The sequence below is a fragment of the Notamacropus eugenii genome, chromosome 1 (assembly GCF_028372415.1).
Source record: "Notamacropus eugenii isolate mMacEug1 chromosome 1, mMacEug1.pri_v2, whole genome shotgun sequence".
In the NCBI taxonomy this organism is placed as follows: domain Eukaryota; kingdom Metazoa; phylum Chordata; class Mammalia; order Diprotodontia; family Macropodidae; genus Notamacropus; species Notamacropus eugenii.
The window spans coordinates 362,036,333-362,055,311 of NC_092872.1; the positions used below are offsets into that span (position 1 = coordinate 362,036,333).

Sequence of the window (18,979 nt, forward strand, 5' to 3'; positions counted from 1 at the left end):
TAACTCTAAATTCTTTTCCAGTGTTTTTCCCTTTTGAGCTCTTATTTCATTTTTGAAAAATGTTAAAATAATTTATAAAATATTCTTGCTTCTTCTCTTTCATTATTTTTAACTGACTTTGTGCATAAGCTTTATTTTTGCTGAGATATTGCCTGTAGGGATTTTAGAATCATTCTCTTCTTCAGTGTTTGTGTGTTGAGCATCTCTGCCACTATAAAATCTTTTTATGGTGTTCCTTTTTTTGTTGTTCATTTTTCTGTTTTACTTTTTGACTGAAGACTTTATCTTTGACTTGACTTTCTGCTGTTCTGAAAGGAATGTCTAGGCCTGTTCTGCTGTTGCTGTTTTCTTGGGTTATTAGGTATTTTGTCATTTCAACTTTTCAAGGACAGCTAAAGCTGATGACCTTCAATTTTTCTGTGCTCCTAGTATGTTCACATCCAAGGCAAAGTCTTATTTCTACCCTCCTGTTCTGAGCTCTGTAGCTTCCTGACCTTTGTTTGAGTCTCAGAAATAGTACATTACTGTTAGATTCAGCTCTTATTAGCTAGCTGGAATATCCTATGGGTTCTCAGTGACAGAACTACAGGCTCTCTTGGTCCTTGATTTCTACCTTGATTATTCTTCTCTAGGCTTATACTGGGACAGACCCTGGAGTTGAGACCCTGTTTGGTTCTTGGGAATCTGAGCTACATTGCTGTTGTTTACTTCTGAACTTGTTTTCCTCATCTCATTACAAAGCCTATGGCCTGCCATGCTACCACTACCATCTTCAATTAGTCCTGGATCTGTCACCTGAAACTGGGTAGTTGGTGACAAAGCTACTACTTGAAATCTATTCCTGTTGTGGTTCCCTATGATGGGTTCTGTGAACTTCACTTACCTTGGCTTCTCACCTTATACACCTGGCCAGACCCTATTCCCAGTATTTGTAGACCTCTTTGTCTATTACCCTAGTCCATCCTATACTGGGAAGAACGACTCACTGTAACTTTTTCTTGTATGTCTTCAGGATTTAGTCCTGTGTTTTTCCAAGATCTGTTTGTAAGAATTCTGTTGGTGATCCCACTGTAGTATTTCCTGATATGCCAAAATCTTGACTCTGCCTATTCCAAACTTTCATATTTTCCCTGTAGTTAATGTTGAATCGTGAGAATGAGTCCTTACTTATGTAGTCTTACTTATGTACCCATACCCTTGGGATTGAATAGAATATTTTGCTGCTGTGTTCATTTACTTCTTTTATACCTAATCTGTTCCATTGATTAATTTTTCTATTTTTAATCAGTATCACATAGTTTTGATGATTACTATTTTGTGTGCATCTTATACTATTAGGTTTGTTCCTCCTTTAAAAAAAATTCCTTTATAATCTTATCTTTTTTTCCTCATCTATTATAATTTTGTCTAGTTCTAGAAAATAAATTGTTCTTGCTGGTTTTTGTTGGTAATATGTATGTGTTGATTTTTTCTTTAATTTAGTATTTTATGTTTCCCCAATTTAAGAAGAATTTTCAACATGTTTTAAAAATTCAGTTCTAAATTCTCTCCCTTCCCAATCTTCTCATTGAGAAGGCAAGCAATTTGATGTAGGTTATGCATGTGTAGTCATAGAAAACATTTCCATATTAGTCATGCTGTGGAAGAAAACATGGAACAAAATAAAAATCCAAAAATATTAAGTATGTTTCAGTCTTTATTCATACTCTATCCATTCAATGCTATTGATTTTTGTGGGTTTATTTGGTGTCGTCTTCGCTTAAGGTATTGTTTCTATTAAATTTTTATTTAATCTCTAGGATTCTCTAGGCAAATTGTCAAATCTGCATAAAAGTCATTTTATTTATCTTTTCCTTAGGCTTATTTCTTCCTTTTCCTTTTCTTGTCTTAGTACTATATCAAATAGTAATGGAAAAAATGGACATTCTTGCTTTACCCGTGATCTTGTTAGAAAGGTCTCAAGCTTTTCTCTCTCATAAATCATTCTAGCTCTTGGTTTTATTCAGATTATTTGTTATAATGAGGAAAGGTGCATTCATTCCTATGTTTTTTAGTGTATTTCATATTTATCAAAATATACCTATAGAATCATGTGAATTTTTGTTATTTTTGCTATTAATATAATATTATGTTTATAGTTTTCCTACTATTGAACCAACTCTGAATTCTTAGTATAAATCCAATCTCGTCAAGTATTTAACCTTTTAAATATGTTCCTCTAGATACTTTGATGATACTCAGTATTTTTCATCAATATTCATTAGAGATATTGGTTTATAATTTTCAAACTCTTGACTTAGTTCCCTCTTGTTTAGCCATATTTGTCTTATAGAGGGAGTGATAACATCTTTTCCTATTTTTGCAAGCAATTAAAAAGTTGATTTTTAATTGATTAATGTAATTCACTTGTAAATTATTTTTGCTCTGGGATTTTTTTCTTTGAAAATTCCTTTATGATTTTTTAAAATTATGGTTTATTGAAATTCCTTGTCTCGTTGGCTATTTTGTATTTTTGTAAATGTAAAGTTATAAATTTTGTTGACATGTAATTAGGCAGAGTAGTTTCTAATAATTGCCTGTTTCCAATTAATTTATGTAATTTTTTTTCAATTTTTGTTACTAGATATTTAATTTTCTTTTCTTTCTGAATCAGGTTAGCAATTTCTTTTGTTAGTTTTTTGTTGTTAATTTTGGTTTTGATTTTTGGAATTTCTATTTTTGTGGCTTTGTTTAATAGTTTTTCTGGTAATCTATGGCAGCTTTCATCATTGAATGGCCTTCATTCTTCTTTCCATGATCCTTAATGAAGAATTGGTCCTGACCTCTGTAGTGCTCCTGACAGGTGCCAGTGGTGTATTAGAGATAATATTGTTTTCAGGCCTTCTCCATGAACCTGCTGATGCCAAATGATGGGTTTGCCCTGTTTCTTTCTGTGACTCCTAGTGCTTTGAGGAATGCATATGTCTTTCTGTTCAGTGAGCTAAAAGGGCTGATTCAGACTCTGCTTTTGATCTGACAGTCAAGGGCCAGGATTTAACTTAAGGTTCCTGATTATTAGAGCTGGTGCTGGTTTCTATTCAGAGTGTTGACTGGCTACACGTCTTTTTTGCAGGAATTTGAGATGATTTCTCTCCTCTCTTTGCTTCTGTTGACCTCTAGTTCAGTTACTGGAATTTGTGCTGGTGTCTTAGCATGATTGATCTCACTACTTCTGAGCTAATTCTGATTCCTGTACCAAACTCCACCTTTTTTTATCCCTTTTATGTAGTTCTAGACTGTATGGAGCAGTTCATATTTGCTTCTTTTTTGGATTTCTTTGTTACTGGGCTTTCTAGGGCCATTTTCAGATATTTGTTGGAATTTTTTTGGGGGACACTTGGGCTTCTATATCACCTTTTGACATAGCCATCTTAGTTTGACGTCCCCAACAAAAATTTATTAAGCACTGTGTTCAGAGCTTTTGTATATGCTTGAGAGGCAGAAAGTTGTCCTTAAATACTGTTTTATTTTCCCATGGGAATCTGATAGGGGATTAGATATATACACATGCACATCATACACATGCACAAATATGTAATACGTTATAAATGCTTTAGGGAGTAAAAAAAAATAACTGTTATGTGAAGTCCAAGGGGAGTAATGCAAGCTTTTTCTCATTTGAGGTTTTATGTCAAAACACTTCATAGCCCAACTATCCTACCTACATATGTGAACTTTTAACGATAGTATTCATTGAAGATTGAAAGAATGAGACAAACGTGGTGAAGAAATCAATCACCTGTTATCCCTCAAACATCCAGGTGTGCTCTCATTCTTTTGAATTGTGTGTGTGCGTGTGTGTGCGTGTGTGTGTATTCTTGCCAGGAATAGGTTGAGTGGTCTACAAAAATCCTTTTTATTGTTCACTGGGTTTCTGAAATTTTAAGTGCATTAATAATCGATCAATTAATAAGCATTTGTTAAATAACTACTATATGCTAGCACTAGCTACTATGCTAGGCAGTGGGGATGCAAAGAAAAGAATAGTGCCTGCTTTTGGGGAACTTACATTGTGTGAGGAGACATGTGATCTTCTTATATAGGTTTGTACAAAATAAAGGGAATTTAGGTATGAGAGGTCACTAGACATTGGGGTTATTAGGAAAGATAGTTTAGGAGCTCTTAAGCTAAGTTTTGAAGAAGGGAAAAGATTATATATGTTGAAGGTCAGGAGGGAATGCATTTGAGGCATGACAGATGGTCATTGCAATGACCAAGGTGGGAGATGGAATGCTATGTGTGAGAAACAGCAAGGAAGCCTATTTGGCTGAACTCTTGAGTATCATGAAGTGATTAATGTATCATAAGACAGGAAAAGTAGGTTGGAACCCAGTTATGAATGGACTTTTAAAAGCCAAATGAGATCTTCTGTACTACAATCAATGGGAAACCACTTGAGTTTGAGAAAGGGAATGACATAGTCCTTATGGAATCACAAGTGGTAATCACTTAGTATTTTTAAGAATCTATTTCAATCACTTTTTTTTTTCTTAAAGTGACTTATAATCTTTCACTAGAATATGTAAGTTCCTGTGGATCACATGAACATACTGAACAAAAAATTATTCTATCTTTCTAATTACTCTGCTGTTATAATGTTGTTGGGGTCATTTGTAGCAGCACTGCCACAGCCTGAAAGGTGACTGAAAGCCCAAATCAGAAAATGTGCTGTTTGTTCAGCTCTTTAATTCTTTGGGGAAATGTGTTATCCTCTGTGACGAATGAGGAAATGAAAGTTGATGACTGCATTATGACTTTCTAGTTTTCCAATGTCCGAGGGTGATATGTTTGGCCCAAAGTAGGTTTTTCCAGCACCAGGTTAAAAAAAACAAGTGACAGTGGGAATGCTGAACATCACAGTTAAAAACAATTTGTTCTTTATTCTGCCCGGCTTTCTTTGATGTTTCTGGAATAATCAGAAAACACCCCTCCAAAGTACCATTTGGTTGTGTAAAAACCATTGTTGACAAGTTATTTGGTAAAACGTACTTACTGGCACATTTTAAAAATATTTTGCCCCTGGATAATTTTTTTGCATTTAAATCGCAGAAAAAAGTTTATACTGCAGCAAAGAATCATTGCATTATCCATTAAAATAATATAAAAACATTTATCTCAGATCAGATTTTCTAGTAGGTTGCAGCTATTCTCAATAGCTATGTGATGTATTTTTTATATTCCTTCTTGACATTCTTTTGAGTGGCATTTTTTGATGATCACTGCAACATGGTTACCACTTTTAGAAAAACCTCTGAAATTGATCTTTAGGAGGATCTGATTTTGATTTGTAACTAATTGTAGTTGTGTCCCATAACAATTCAGGTATCTTTTCACATTTTATTTGCCTTGTTTAATTTTTAGCTTAGGTATATGTAGTGCTTATTTTACTAAGTTGTCTTTCTTTGGCATTGTTTTGTTAATTTTCGTTTTAATTTTCTATACTAGGAATTATCTTTTGTTATACCTCTACAATTATAACTTTTGCCATCATTTGTTTATCAAACTAGTTCATCAAATCTCTCAAAATATAGTAAAATTAATGTGATATGCAAAGTATTATCCTTTTTAAAAGTGACGCTCAGTTGCTGTTACTTGTTATGCTGTTTTATGTTACTTTCATTTATATCCATTAATTGAATTAATATTTAATCTTTTAAAAACATTTTTGTGTTCTAGCACAAAGCTTTCACAGAAGTTTTTCTGGATGATTCACATACTCCTCCAAATTGTCAGATATCTGTACAAGTCACAACACCAGCATTAAACCTTGCTGTTCGCTTCCCAATACCGGACCTACGATCAGATCAGGAAAGAGGACCTTGGTTTAAGAAGTCACTTCAAAAGGAGATCCTTCATCTAGAATTCACCAATATGGAATTTAAGACTGAATTTATAGGAGGATCATCTCCAGAGCAAATTAAATTGGAGCTTACCTTTAGAGAGCTGTTTGGTAAGATTTAAGTGTGCCAGGCAATCTAAAATTGTGGTGAAAAAAGAAAAGTTATTTATCTAAAAAATGCCCGCAATATATTCCCCTCCCTAAGATTTTATTAAAGTAAGCAGTAAAGATAAGAGATTTCATTATAGCAAAAATATTTCCTTAAGGCAACAACATTATAGCAGGTTTTTATTGAATTCTTTGACACATCAGTTTTCTGTTGTGACAGGCAGTGTGATTCAGACTACAAATTGTGGGGCAAAGCTGGCTTATTGATGACAATTTAATTCATTTTAATGTGGTTTTATATTGTTAGTCCTATTTGGTGTTTTTTTAAAACATTTTTCATTGTTATTGAAAAAAGTCATAATTCTTGCTAGGAGTCTCCATAGCAAAGAATGTACTCGTTTAGAAATCCTAGGAGCTTATGTAGTAGAATTTCCAGACTATTTTCTATGAATATACCTATCATCCTGCTGTTGTCTTTTTGCCCTCACTCAAGGTTTACCAGAATTTCCTACTGAAATCTGTCAAAAATCTCCTTTTCCTTACTTTAGGGACTTTATTATGATTCTCTTTTGCAAGAATTCAGGGACACTTCACTTTGTCTTATGGATTTATAGAAAGAAATTATATAACTCTTCTTCCAAAAAATAAAAATGGCTTGATTCTTCCAAGTTTAGTTTATGGAGCCTTCTATATTCACATTTTGTTGATAACTATTTTTAAAAACAAACAAAAAAGCAATTCTATCATTTACATTTTATATCTCTGATTTGTGATTTAATGATGCTTATATTAGCTTCAATTGTTAGAACATTTTAAACTAAATTCCTGAAGGATGTTACTTCCTGCAATTTTATTTAAATAACATTGTTTGCTCTTAGAAAAATTTTAGATGTTTACACTTTTTATTGATGTTAGAGTAGACTTGTATTTAATAAATCTTATTTTGATTCTAATCTTAAGATTTTCATTTGACCTTTCCTATAGTTTTTTGCTTATTTTTAACCTACAATTAAAAAAAAAAAATTAAACCTAACTTAAAGAATGTCTATTGTCATAAGTCCTAGGTTCTATAAAATGAAAAGATTAAAAATATCAAATGGATAGGGCTAGATTGTGTGTAAGACAGATCACAACTTTGTTTCATTGCTTGTGATATGAATCTTTAAAAGTAAAATAAAAAAACTACCTTTTCCAGAAGGAAAAGAATGAGACATGGCTGTGTTTTAGGGATTATATTCTTTTCGTACTGCATTTAGCAAATGCCTAAAAGTTATAGAAGGTTCCAATTTATGAAATTTGCCATTTCATTTAATGAAAATTTAATTTTTTTCCTTATTTGCTTCCAAGACTTTTGGTATGTTAGTAATATAATGTAACATTTTTTTTCCCATAAAAATACTAATGCTGTGAAGAGATAATCTATTAATAGTGTTTTTAAAAAAGATTAATTTGTAAAACTCTGACTTAAAGATATCCTTCTATTAGTCACACTTCATGATTATCAATTAGCCACCCTCTTGCTTCCATCCTATCTGTGTATAACCCATTTGTGAAACATGAATATATTATGTTTTTGATGTATTTTACTTTATGCATTTTGATTTTGATTAACACTATTTGATTTGATTTTGATTAACACAATTTTTAGGTTCTTTCCAAGAGGATAAAGGAGAACCATTAGTTAAGTTTTTCCAAGTGTCTAGTGGAATAGATGGAGATATAGCATCATCAGATGACTTTGATTGGCCACGGTACGTAAGTAGTAATTTACAGTATCTGGAACTGCTGTATTTTTCTTTTAAAAGAAGCATAAATACTGTTTTTGGCAAATGTTTTAATATCTTGAATCTTTATTAAGAATGTTTTTGCAGATCCATTATCTTTTTGATATGAGTATTCTCTCTGATAGTGGAGATTACAGCTGATCAGTACCTTTAAATTTTGATTCTTTTGTCCATATCTTTTGTACATTTTTTTAAAAATTTGGGTCCATCTAGCATATGGTAGACCTTCTTCTAGTATTTTTTCTCATTAAATAGGTACCACGACAGTATGTCCTTTACGTTTTCCCTTCTTTTTAATATATAACCAGTCTACCTCCTTTTTTGATCATATGTCTTTGGGATGTTATTTTTTTATACTGTCTTTTATGCAAGTTATTGTTGGTAACGTTCTGCAACGTTTTTTAGTTATGCATGAGGAATATTTCCATATTTAAACTTTATTTTAACAAGTAGATTTCTATATTTTTTGATAACCAGGATTGTGTTGAAAATAAACCCACTAGCTATGCATTCCATTTTGGAGAGAATAGCAGCAGAGGAAGAAGAAGAGAGTGATGGTCACTTTCAGGAGGAAGAAGAAGGAGGAGCTCATTCTCTGAAAGATGTTTGTGATTTAAGAAGACCAGAGCCATCTCCTTTTTCTTCTCGTAGAGTAATGTTTGAAAATGAACAGGTAATATAAAAGGAGACTATTTTATTTTCTAAATGAAATTAAAGATTGCTCAAATTCCCTAATTAAAACAAACAAAGAAAGCATTTATATTCCATATTTTAAGCAAGACTTTAAGAATTAGTAATCCTCTTTGTTTTCATATGGTATTTTGTTTCCTAAATAAAATATACTTTCCTCATCATCCCAAACCCAGAAATGAGTGAAAATGTAATCATTGTTACAGATCATAGACTGTCCATGATTTTTCTTCTTATATGATTTCTTGTCCATATTGTACTGTAAATCCTCCATAGATGATCCATCCAAAATGCTGCTGGCCGTATTAGTGTGCTCTATTTGGTCTCACAGCTCAGGTTAGAGCATAGAACTGGGTTGAAGTATTTACAGGAAATTAGTAATCACAGATTTAGGTTTGAAAGGGACTGCAGAGGTCACTGTGTCCAACCTCCTCAATGATGATTAAATGGAAGGCCATGGAGATGAGGCTTTTCAAAGGTTACATACGTTGTAAGAGTCAGAGTTGGAGTTTTAATCCAAGTCCTATAACTAAATTTTTCATTTCCTCTTACTACCTTTCAGCATTATTATGCAATGAGAGTGATTTTTTTTTTCCCACTAAACCTAAAATTGACTTGATTTTTAGATGGTGATGCCAGGTGATGCAGTGGAGATGACAGAGTTTCAAGACAAAGCAGTCAGCAACTCTCACTATGTATTGGAACTTACATTACCAAATATTTACTTAACATTGCCAAATAAAAATTTTTATGAAAAGCTCTACAATAGGTAAGTTTTAAAGCATTAAGCTGAACCTATGTTTCTAGTCAGTATGATCTTCCTTTTGCAGATCTCATGTCATATCTGAATTGGCTTTATTTGACTCCTTAGTTTACTTTGCTTAATAAGTATTATGAAGCTTTCACCTTTGTGATATGTGCCCTCAGTTTTGCCTCTTAAAGATTATTTTTGTAATTTGCATAGGCTAACATGAGACGGTGGCAGATGCTGTATAAATTAAATACTTCCATAGTGGATGGTGCTTTTGCTCAATTGAAAAAGATATCTTTGTTTCAACTTATCTGTAATATATAAAGACAGCATTTCAGGTTGTATTCCAAACTATGGCTTATAAGTAAAACTATGCTTTTTCATTTGCTTCATTTGCTCTTTTATTTCCTCAGTGTGGATACTCCTTCAGTTGTTACAGATCATAACCTATCCATGATTTTTCTTCTTATGTGATTCTTGACCATATTCTCCTGTAAATCCTCCATAGGTGATCCATTCAAAATGCAGCTGGCTTTATTAGTGTGCTGTATTTGGCCTCACAGCTCAGGTTAAAGCATAGAACTTGGTTCAAGTATTTACAGAAAATTCGTACCTAGGAAACTGTGAGCATAAGTTTTATTATTATATAGTAGAGCAAGCAGATTTTTTTTTTTAAAGCTTAAATACACATATACTGTCTGGCAATATAGAAAGATGAGTTTAGCCTCCCAGATGCAGAGAAACTCACAGTGTATAACTAGATGTACCAACTTGTTTGAGCAAAGAGCATTAGTAAAAAACTACAATAATGAGAAAAAGATACTGCATACAGATGAAGAAACTCCGCCTTGAACTGTTATTTAAACAAATATAACTATATGTTAATTAAAAATTGGTAGTGGATATCAGAAATTACAGCAACAAATATTATTTTTATGTGGAAGTTTAATCAAAATACAAAAATTATTTATATAGAAGTTTAATCAGCATAAATCAGTTTCTTTAATAGAGACCTCCAAAAAAGTACCTTAGTCAGCAAACCCTACTATATTCTAGTCATTGTGCTAAGTAAGTGTTGGGGATGCAGATAAAGGCAAAAACAGTTGAGTCAAGATACTTATGGTTTAATGGCAGAGAAAAATGCAAACCAACTATGTACCCAAGAAAATCTCAAGCTCTCTCTCTCTCTCTCTCTCTCTCTCTCTCTCTCTCTATCTCTCTCTATCTCTCTATGGTCCTACCAACTACCCTGATACTAAGAAAAGTTTCAAGAGTTACAAATATTATCTTTCCATGTAGGAATGTAAACAGTTCAACTTTAGTAAGTCCCTTATCATTTCTCTTTCCTGTTTACCTTTTCATGCTTCTCTTGATTCTTCTGTTTGAAAGTCACATTTTCTTTTCAGCTCTGGTGTTTTCATCAAGAATGCTTGAAAGTCCTCTATTTCATTGAAAGACCATTTTTTCCCCTGAAGTATTATACTCAGTTTTGCTGGGTAGGTGATGCTTTGTTTTAATCCTAGTTCTTTTGACTTCTGGAATATCATGTTCCATGCGCTTCTGTCCCTTAATGTAGAAGCTGCTAGATCTTGTGTTATCCTGATTGCATTTCCACAGTACTTGAATTGTTTCTTTCTAGCTGCTTGCAATATTTTCTCCTTAACTTAGTAACTCTGGAATTTGGCTATAGCTGATCCTAGGAGTTTCTCTTTTGGAATCTCTTCCAGGAGGTGATCAGTGGATTCTTTCAATGTTTATTTTGCCCTCTGGTTCTAGAATATCAAGGCAGTTTTCCTTGATAATTTCATGAAAGATGATATCTAGGCTCTTTTTTTGATCATGGCTTTCAGATAGTCCAATAATTTTTAAATTGTCTCTCCTGGATCTGTTTTCCAGGTCAGTTGTTTTTCCAATGAGGTGTTTCATATTATCTTCCATTTTTTCATTCTTTTGGTTTTGTAATTTCTTGGTTTCTCATAAAGTCATTAGCTTCTGTTCCATTTTAATTTTTAAAGAGCTATTTTTAATATTTAAAGAACTACTTAAAGAACTATTTATTTTGAACCTCCTTTTCCATTTGGCTAATTCTGCTTTTTAAAGCTTTCTTCTCGTCATTGGCTTTTTGAACTTATTTTGCCAATTGAGTTAGCCTATTTTTAAAGGTGTTATTTTCTTCAGCATTTTTTTAGGTCTCCTTTAGCAAGCTGTTGACTTGCTTTTCATGATTTTCTTGCATCTCTCTTATTTCTCTTCCCAGTTTTTCCTCTACCTCTCTTACTTGATTTTCAAAATCTTTTTTGAGCTCTTCCATGGCCTGAGACCATTGAATATTTATTTTGGATGTTTGTGATACTTTTATGTCTTTCCCTGGTGGTAAGTATTGTTCTTCCTCATCTGAAAGGATGCTAGAGGATACCTGTTTCCCAAGAAAATAACCTTCTATAGTCTTATTTTTTATTTTGGATGTTTGTGATACTTTTATGTCTTTCCCTGGTGGTAAGTATTGTTCTTCCTCATCTGAAAGGATGCTAGAGGATACCTGTTTCCCAAGAAAATAACCTTCTATAGTCTTATTTTTTTCCCCTTTTTTGGGCATTTTCCCAACTAGTTACTTGACTTTTGGGTTCTTTGTCAAGAGTAGGGTATACTCTGGGGACCTGTAAGATCTCAGTTCCTCCAAGGTGACACAATCAAGCCTGCACACTGATCTGGGAGCAACCAGAAACTTTTGTGCCCAGAATCTGCAGGTAGAAAATTTCCTCTTGATAGCAGCCTCACCTCCAGTTCTGCCATGCTAGCACTCAGGACTGAGGTTCAGGTGAGCTGCTCAGTTCCCCCAGTGGCTTTATGATGAAGCCTCCTACAATGGATGCTGGCTGCTGCCTGAAGTGGGAACCACTGCTGATCCACTGAGGCCTCTGCTGCTGCTGCCTGGGACTGGAGCTATGCGGGGGAACCCTGCTCACTTCTTGGCCAGCTGAAAAAGCCCTCTAACTGACCTTTGGCTCCTGTGGGTTGAGGGATTTGCGAACTGCTGCTGCCACTGGGGATTCTGCCCTGAAGCCTGCTGTGGTCCTCCTCCCTGTGCCACGTGGTCAAGGCTGAGCTGTGTTCTGCTCCTCATCCGGTGCAACAGATCTTTCCTGTTGGCTTTCCAGGTCACCCTGGGCTGGAAGTCTCCTCCACTCTGTTGTTCTGTGGCCTCTGCTGTTCTAGAATTTGTTGAGAATCATTCTTTACAGGTGTTTTATGGGCTGTGGGGGAAGAGCTGGAGTATATGTGTCTTTCTACTCTGCCATCTTGGCTCCGCCCCTCAATTGTTATTTTTATTATAATATTTTTGAACATTCTCCTTCCCCTCGCCTCCCCCATTTACATTCTTGTCTTTATAGTGTTTTCTTGCCTTTGCTTACTTCACTTAGCACTGGTTCGTATTAATCCTTTCATGCTTCTAGATCAGCAGTCAGCCAGTTGGTCAGATAGTAAATATTTATTAAGCACCTACAGTGTTCCAGGCAGCGTGCTAAATGCTGAGAATACAAAAAAAGACAAAAGACAGTTCTTGCCTTTAATAGGCAAACAAAGCATATACAAACAAGTTATATTCAGGAGAACTAGGAAATAATTAACAGAGGAAAGGCACTAAAATTAGGAGGGGTTGGAATAAGCTTCCTGCAGAAGATGGGATTTTAGTTAATACTTGAAGAAAGTCAGAGAAACCAGTTGGAGATGAGGAGGGAGAACATTTCAGCCTTGAGGGATAGTCTTGCCCAGAGCCAAGAGCTGGAGTTTCTTGTTTGAGGAAGCCAGTACCCTGGATCGAAGAGTACGTGTTAGGGAGTGAGGTGTCATAAGACTGGAAAGGTGGTGGTGGAGGTGGATTTGTTGATGAAGGATTTCAAATGCCAAACACAGGGTTTGTATTTGATCGTAGAAGAAATAGAGAACCTCTGAGTTGGAGGTTTTGGGAGAGGTGACATCACCCAACCTGCAGTTTAGGAAAATCATTTTGGCAGTTGAATGGAGAATGAATTATATTAGAGAAAGACTTGAGGCAGTCAGACTCACCAGCATGCTGCTCTTATAGTAGTCCAAGTGTTAGGTGACAGGGGCCTCCCCTGGGGTGTTGGCAGCATCAGAAGAGAGAAGGAAGATTATTTGAGAGATGTTGCAAAGGTGAAATTAACAAGTCTTGGCAACAGATTGTATAAAAAGGGAGGGTGCAAGAGATAGGGAGGAATCAAGGATGACCTCTCTTTTGTGAGACTGGGAGAATAGTGGTATCCTCAGCAATAACAGGAAAGTTAAGAGATGGGGAGTTTTTAGTGGAAAGGTAATGAGTTCACTTTTGGAAATGTTGAGTTTAAGATAGAATCACGTGTGAAATTTAAAAAAAAAGATAAACTGAGGCAATTCTCTGTGCAAGTTTATTTATTAACAGGGCATGCAACCTGACAATAAAGGATGCCTCTGGCCAGACCATGAATTGAAGATATAACTCATTTTTATAAGCATAGAACAAAGAACAGAACAAAAATCATATAATTGGCCAGAGATGAGAGACTATGATTGTTTACCTTAGATAAAGTGGGCATAGCCCCTTCATGGGATGAAAATCACCTCTCTCTATCTCTAAGGAATGTTTTTCTAAATTTTATGGGTCCTAGCTTTATCCTGAGGTTACTAATAAGGACAGAATTACTGGTAACTGGGAAATTAAACAAGACCATCTTTTTGAAAGGTGGGACAAGGTCACACACAGACCTTTCAATAAATGGTGATATAATGTTTTATGACAGTCTTGAGAATGTTGTTGTTTTTTTTTTTTTAAACTAGTAGTTGTGAGAAAGCTTAGCCTTAGTATCTAACTTCAGAAAGGGGAAGACTGAACTTTAGCACACATAAGCTTCTCCTAGAGACAGAGAAGAGGAGTGTGGTTAGAGAATAAAATCACTTACAGAGTAAAATAAAGTATAAAATATAGGATCAAGAATCTTTTCTTTCCACAGAGTGTCGTTTGAAATTTTTGAAAGGTAGTTGGAAATATGAGATTGGAGTTTGCTAGAGATTTTAGAACAAGATAAGTGGATATGAGAGCCATCAGAATAGAGATGATAATTAAATGAGGTCACCAAATGAAGTAATATAGAGGAAGAAGAGTTGAGAGCCCAGAATAGAGCCTTGTGGGATACCCACAGTGAATGGGCATGACCTGGATGAAGGTCCAACAAAGGATGCTGAGAAGGAACAGTTAGAGGAAGTAGGTGGGAGGAGAACCAAGAGAGAATGGTGTTCTGAACACCAGAGAGAAGAGGGTATCAAGAAGAGAGTGGTCAACAGTATCAGAAGCTGTAGAAGTCAAGAAGAATGTGTTTAGAAAAGGCCATTGGATCTGACTACTAAGAGATCATAAATAACTTTAGAGAGAGTGGTTTTGATGGAATGATAAAGTTGGAAGCCAGATTGTCAGTAATTAAGAAGAGAGCAAAAGGTGAAGACATAAAGGCAAGTAATATAGATGATCTTTTCAAGGACTTTGACCACAAGGCTTGAGAAATACAGGACAATAGTTAGTAGGGGTGGAAGGATAAAGTGTTGGTTTTTTGAGGAGAGGGAAGACATGGACTTGTATGATTGTAGGCAGCAGGGAAGGAACAAGTAGATAGGGAGAGTGAAAATAAGTGAGTGGGGATGACGGAGTAATCTGTTGGAGGAAATGGAATGGAATAGAATCATATAAGAAGATAGAGAGGTAGACCTTGAGAAGGAATATGGGAAGGAATATGGGTACTTCTTTGTGTGAGATGGGGTGGAATAGGAGAAAGTGGCAGAAGGTGCATCACTGTATTGTACTGTACTATACTATACACACACACACACACACGCAATATAGTATACTATCGCTTTATAAGGTGAGGAGGAGGGAGCTCATGGAGAATGAACTCAATTTTTTTTCTGTAAAATGCAAGAAGTTCTCAGCTGAGAGAGCCAGAGTTGTGGGAGCTACAAGAAGTTTGGAGAAAGGTGACAGCGTTTGGAAGTTACTGTGGAGAGTGGGATAGTGAGTTAATATGGTGTAGAAGTATTGCCTAGTGGCAGTGGGGACCCATTTAAGAGCGGTTGCATGATTTTTTCCATCTTTGTTTGGCAGCAGGTTGTAAGATGGTAGGAGTTATCTAAAGCTGAGGCCTGGCAAGGCATAATTGGTGATATAAATGAGTCACAGACTCGAGAAGATGACAAGTAGAGTTTAATTGGTTTACCAAAGGGTCAAGATTTGGAAAAAAGTAAAGAGGGGCTAGGGCAGGGGAGATAACCTGTGACAGAACTGAGGTGCCAAAGGATTAGAGGTTATGGAATAGTATGGCCTAGTAAAGGTGGGCAGAGGAAGAGTTAAAAATCAATAGATTGTGGTCATATAAAGGGATTTCAGAATTATTGAACTTGGAGATGATGCATTTGTGGGTGTTGACAAGATCATGGGAGTGCTTAAGATGTCTGAGGGAATGTCATTGTATTTGTTATTTGTTTTAGCACAGTAATATTCAATTTACATTTATCTACCACAATCCCCAGTTGGTAGATTCTTTGCTACCAAAAATTTGCTGCAATAAACGTGGCCTATTTTTTGTTGTTATTGACTTCTTTTGATAGTACATTAGTGTCACTATATTTTTACAACCCCTTCAGCATTTATTATTATTGTCTTTTGTCATCTTTGCCAGTCTGCTAGGTATGAGGTGAAACCTTAGACCTCTTTTGATTTGCATTTATCTTAGTGATTTGGAACATTTTTTTCATATTATTATTAATAGTTTATATTTCTTTTGAGCACTATGTTTTCAGCTTTTGAACACTTACCTACCTATATTCAATTTCAAGTTTGTAGATACTCTAAAGAGGCACCTAGATGATTCAGTGGTTAGAGTGTGGGACCTGGAGTCAGGAAGACTTGAGCTCAAATCCAACCTCAGACACTTCTTAGCTGTGTGACCCTCATCAGGTCACTTAGCTTCTGTCAGCCTCACTTTCCTCATTTCTAAAACAAGGGTAATAAACACATCTACCTTTTAGTGTTGTTGTGAGGATAAAATGAGAAACTATTTGTAAAGTACTTTGCTAACTTTAAAGCTCTTCCTAAGTGTTAGCTATTCTTTTCTAAATAGCATCCTCAGCTTCCTTTTCTACCCACTTTTCTAACTCTGCGGTTGATCTCAAAGTTTTGTCCTGGGGTTTCTTCTTATTTATTTTAATACTCTTTTATTTGATAATCTCATCAGCTCTCTTAGATTTAATTATCACCTCTATTCACAAGTGATTCTCAGAGTGTTATAGTCAGTCCTGCTTTCTTTCCCAAGAACCCATCCTCAGTCTCTACCTGCCTATTGGACATTTTTCAACTGGATGTCTGTTAGACATCTCAAACTCACCATGTCCAAAACAGAACTTTCTCACTAGATCCTGTCTTCTCAGTGTCTCTTTCCATTAAGAGCATGATCATTTTTCCAGTTTCTGAGATTTCCAACTTCTACGTTTTCTTCAACTCTTCATTCTTCCTTCCCCAACATACCTATTTAGTTGCAAAGTCTTATTTCTACCTCCACAGTGTCTCTTGCAGGTTCTTTTTCTCTCTACTCCATCAGTACTCTACCATGGTACAGGCCCTCAAAAACTCTTGCTTGCAATATTATAGTAAATAGACTTCTAAAGTTCTGTAATATTGGTGTTCTTATTGTTCCTCACAAAGGATGACTCTTATGTTCTATCTCCATACTTTTACACTTATCACCAGTACCTGGAACTGTACTTTCCTTGTCTCTTGGAATCTGTTTTCTTCAAAACTCAGTTCAAGCTTTCAGTCATCTGTGCCCTTTCTTCCACTTTAGCCATACCAGCTCAGTAACAGATATTTATCAAGAACCTTCTGTGTGCCAAACATTAGCACTAGAGGTACTTAAATATTGAGTGGATAGCATGTTGGATGTGGAGTCAGGAAGACCTGATTTCAAATTTGACCTTAGATTCTTGTCAGTTATGTGACTCTGGGCAAATCAGTTAGCTTCTATTTGCCTCACCTTCCTCATTAATAAAATGGGGATAATAATGGCATCTACTTCTTAGGGTTGTTGGAGGATAAAATTACATATTTGTAAAGTGCTTTGAAAACCTTAAAGTGCTATGTAAGTGCTAGCTATTATTATTATTATTTTATAAGAAGGCACTCGAAGTTAAATAGTTCTTGACCTCAAAGAGTTTAAATTTTTGCAAAAGAAACAACATATAGATTTTTCGGAGTATACAGAATACATACAAAGCAGGTACTAGTTAATTTTAGGGGAAAAGAAAAACACTAGTGGCTGGGGCACACAGAAAAGGCTTCATGCAGAAAGCCTGAGTCTTTCTAAGTGATATTATATTATATATTTAGACCTAGTTCCTTTATAAATTTCAAAATGGAGAAACATTATTCTTAAAGTTAACATATCCATTAGAAGAGAATTTTGAAGAGAATCTTAACTGATTCTCATCAAGTTATTTAAATATATGTGCCTGCTATATGTTGGTACTATGCGAGGTGGTACTTCACTCTGGCATTAAGCAGTGTCTCCTATTTTATCCATTCATGTTCATAATCAAAAAATACTTATTACATGCCCATTTTATACCAGGTACTTTTCCAGTGCTCTGAATATAAAGACAAAAAGTAAAATAATTCTTGCTTTCAAAGAACTTACATTCTTAATAAACAAATCATAGGAAATTAATTGCTAACATACAGAGCATACTTCCTTTTTGTGATTCTCACTTCTGCTTTCTCATGCTTTTTTTTACTGTCGTGTAAAACTTTATAAGAAAATGTTGCATAACTGATGTTTTCAGGTTGAAGTATGATGCAGTATTTAAATTTGTTATATGACATTTATTTTTATAGGATCAGTAATGACTTGCTACTCTGGGAACCAACAGCTCCTTCACCTGTGGAAACACTGGAAAATATTTCATATGGTATTGGGCTCTCAGTAGCCAGCCAACTGATTAATACCTTCAACAAAGATAGTTTTAGTCAGTTTAAATCTACAGTTCATTATGGTAATATACCTTAAAATAATTCTTAAATTGAATATGTATAATACAGTATCACAACTTGGGGAAGTCATGAGTAACTTACATTTTTAATTGTAAAATTTAAAGTCTTCCTGCTTTGCCTACTGTTTTCTATTTTTTCCTCTATCCTAATATACATTGACACCTTTCCAATTTATATAATATTAGAGAGTTACTTGAAGGTACTGAGAGGCTAAGTGACTACCAGTGAATATATTTCTTTGATGTATCAGCGGCAGGGTACGAACTTAGGTCTGTCTTTTAAAAAATTTTTTTAAAAATATTTTATATACTTACATACTTTTGTTTACTTATTTTTCAGCATTTGCTTTTATAAGGTTTTGAGTTCCAAATTTTTTTTCTCCCTCCCTCCCTTATCTTTTCCTTCTCCAAGACTGTAAGCAATCTCATATAGGTTATACATGTACAATCATATTAAACATATTCACATTAGTCATATTGTGAAAGAATAATTAAAACAAAAGGAAAAAGCATGAGAAAGAAAAAACAACAAAAAAAGAGAAAATAGTCTGCTTTGCTCTGCATTCAGACTCCATAATTCTTTCTCTGGATGTGGATAATATTTTTCACAGTGAATCTTTTGGAATTATTTTAGATTATTGTATTGCTGAAAAAAGTTAATTGTGTCAAAGTTGGTCATTG

General features: G+C 34.7%; 1 protein-coding gene across 5 annotated transcripts in view; it reads left to right on the forward strand.

Moving 5' to 3' along the window:
• The window catches only part of ATG2B (autophagy related 2B), a 141,728-nt gene that overhangs the window by 65,267 nt on the left and 57,482 nt on the right, over nucleotides 1-18,979 (forward strand). For all 5 annotated transcript variants that reach the window (XM_072630300.1, XM_072630302.1, XM_072630301.1 and 2 more), the window contains 5 exons: nucleotides 5,716-5,989; nucleotides 7,635-7,737; nucleotides 8,248-8,443; nucleotides 9,087-9,229; nucleotides 18,144-18,301. In XM_072630300.1, the coding sequence (XP_072486401.1) occupies nucleotides 5,716-5,989; nucleotides 7,635-7,737; nucleotides 8,248-8,443; nucleotides 9,087-9,229; nucleotides 18,144-18,301 (874 nt within the window). The remainder of the gene's footprint in view (nucleotides 1-5,715; nucleotides 5,990-7,634; nucleotides 7,738-8,247; nucleotides 8,444-9,086; nucleotides 9,230-18,143; nucleotides 18,302-18,979) is intronic.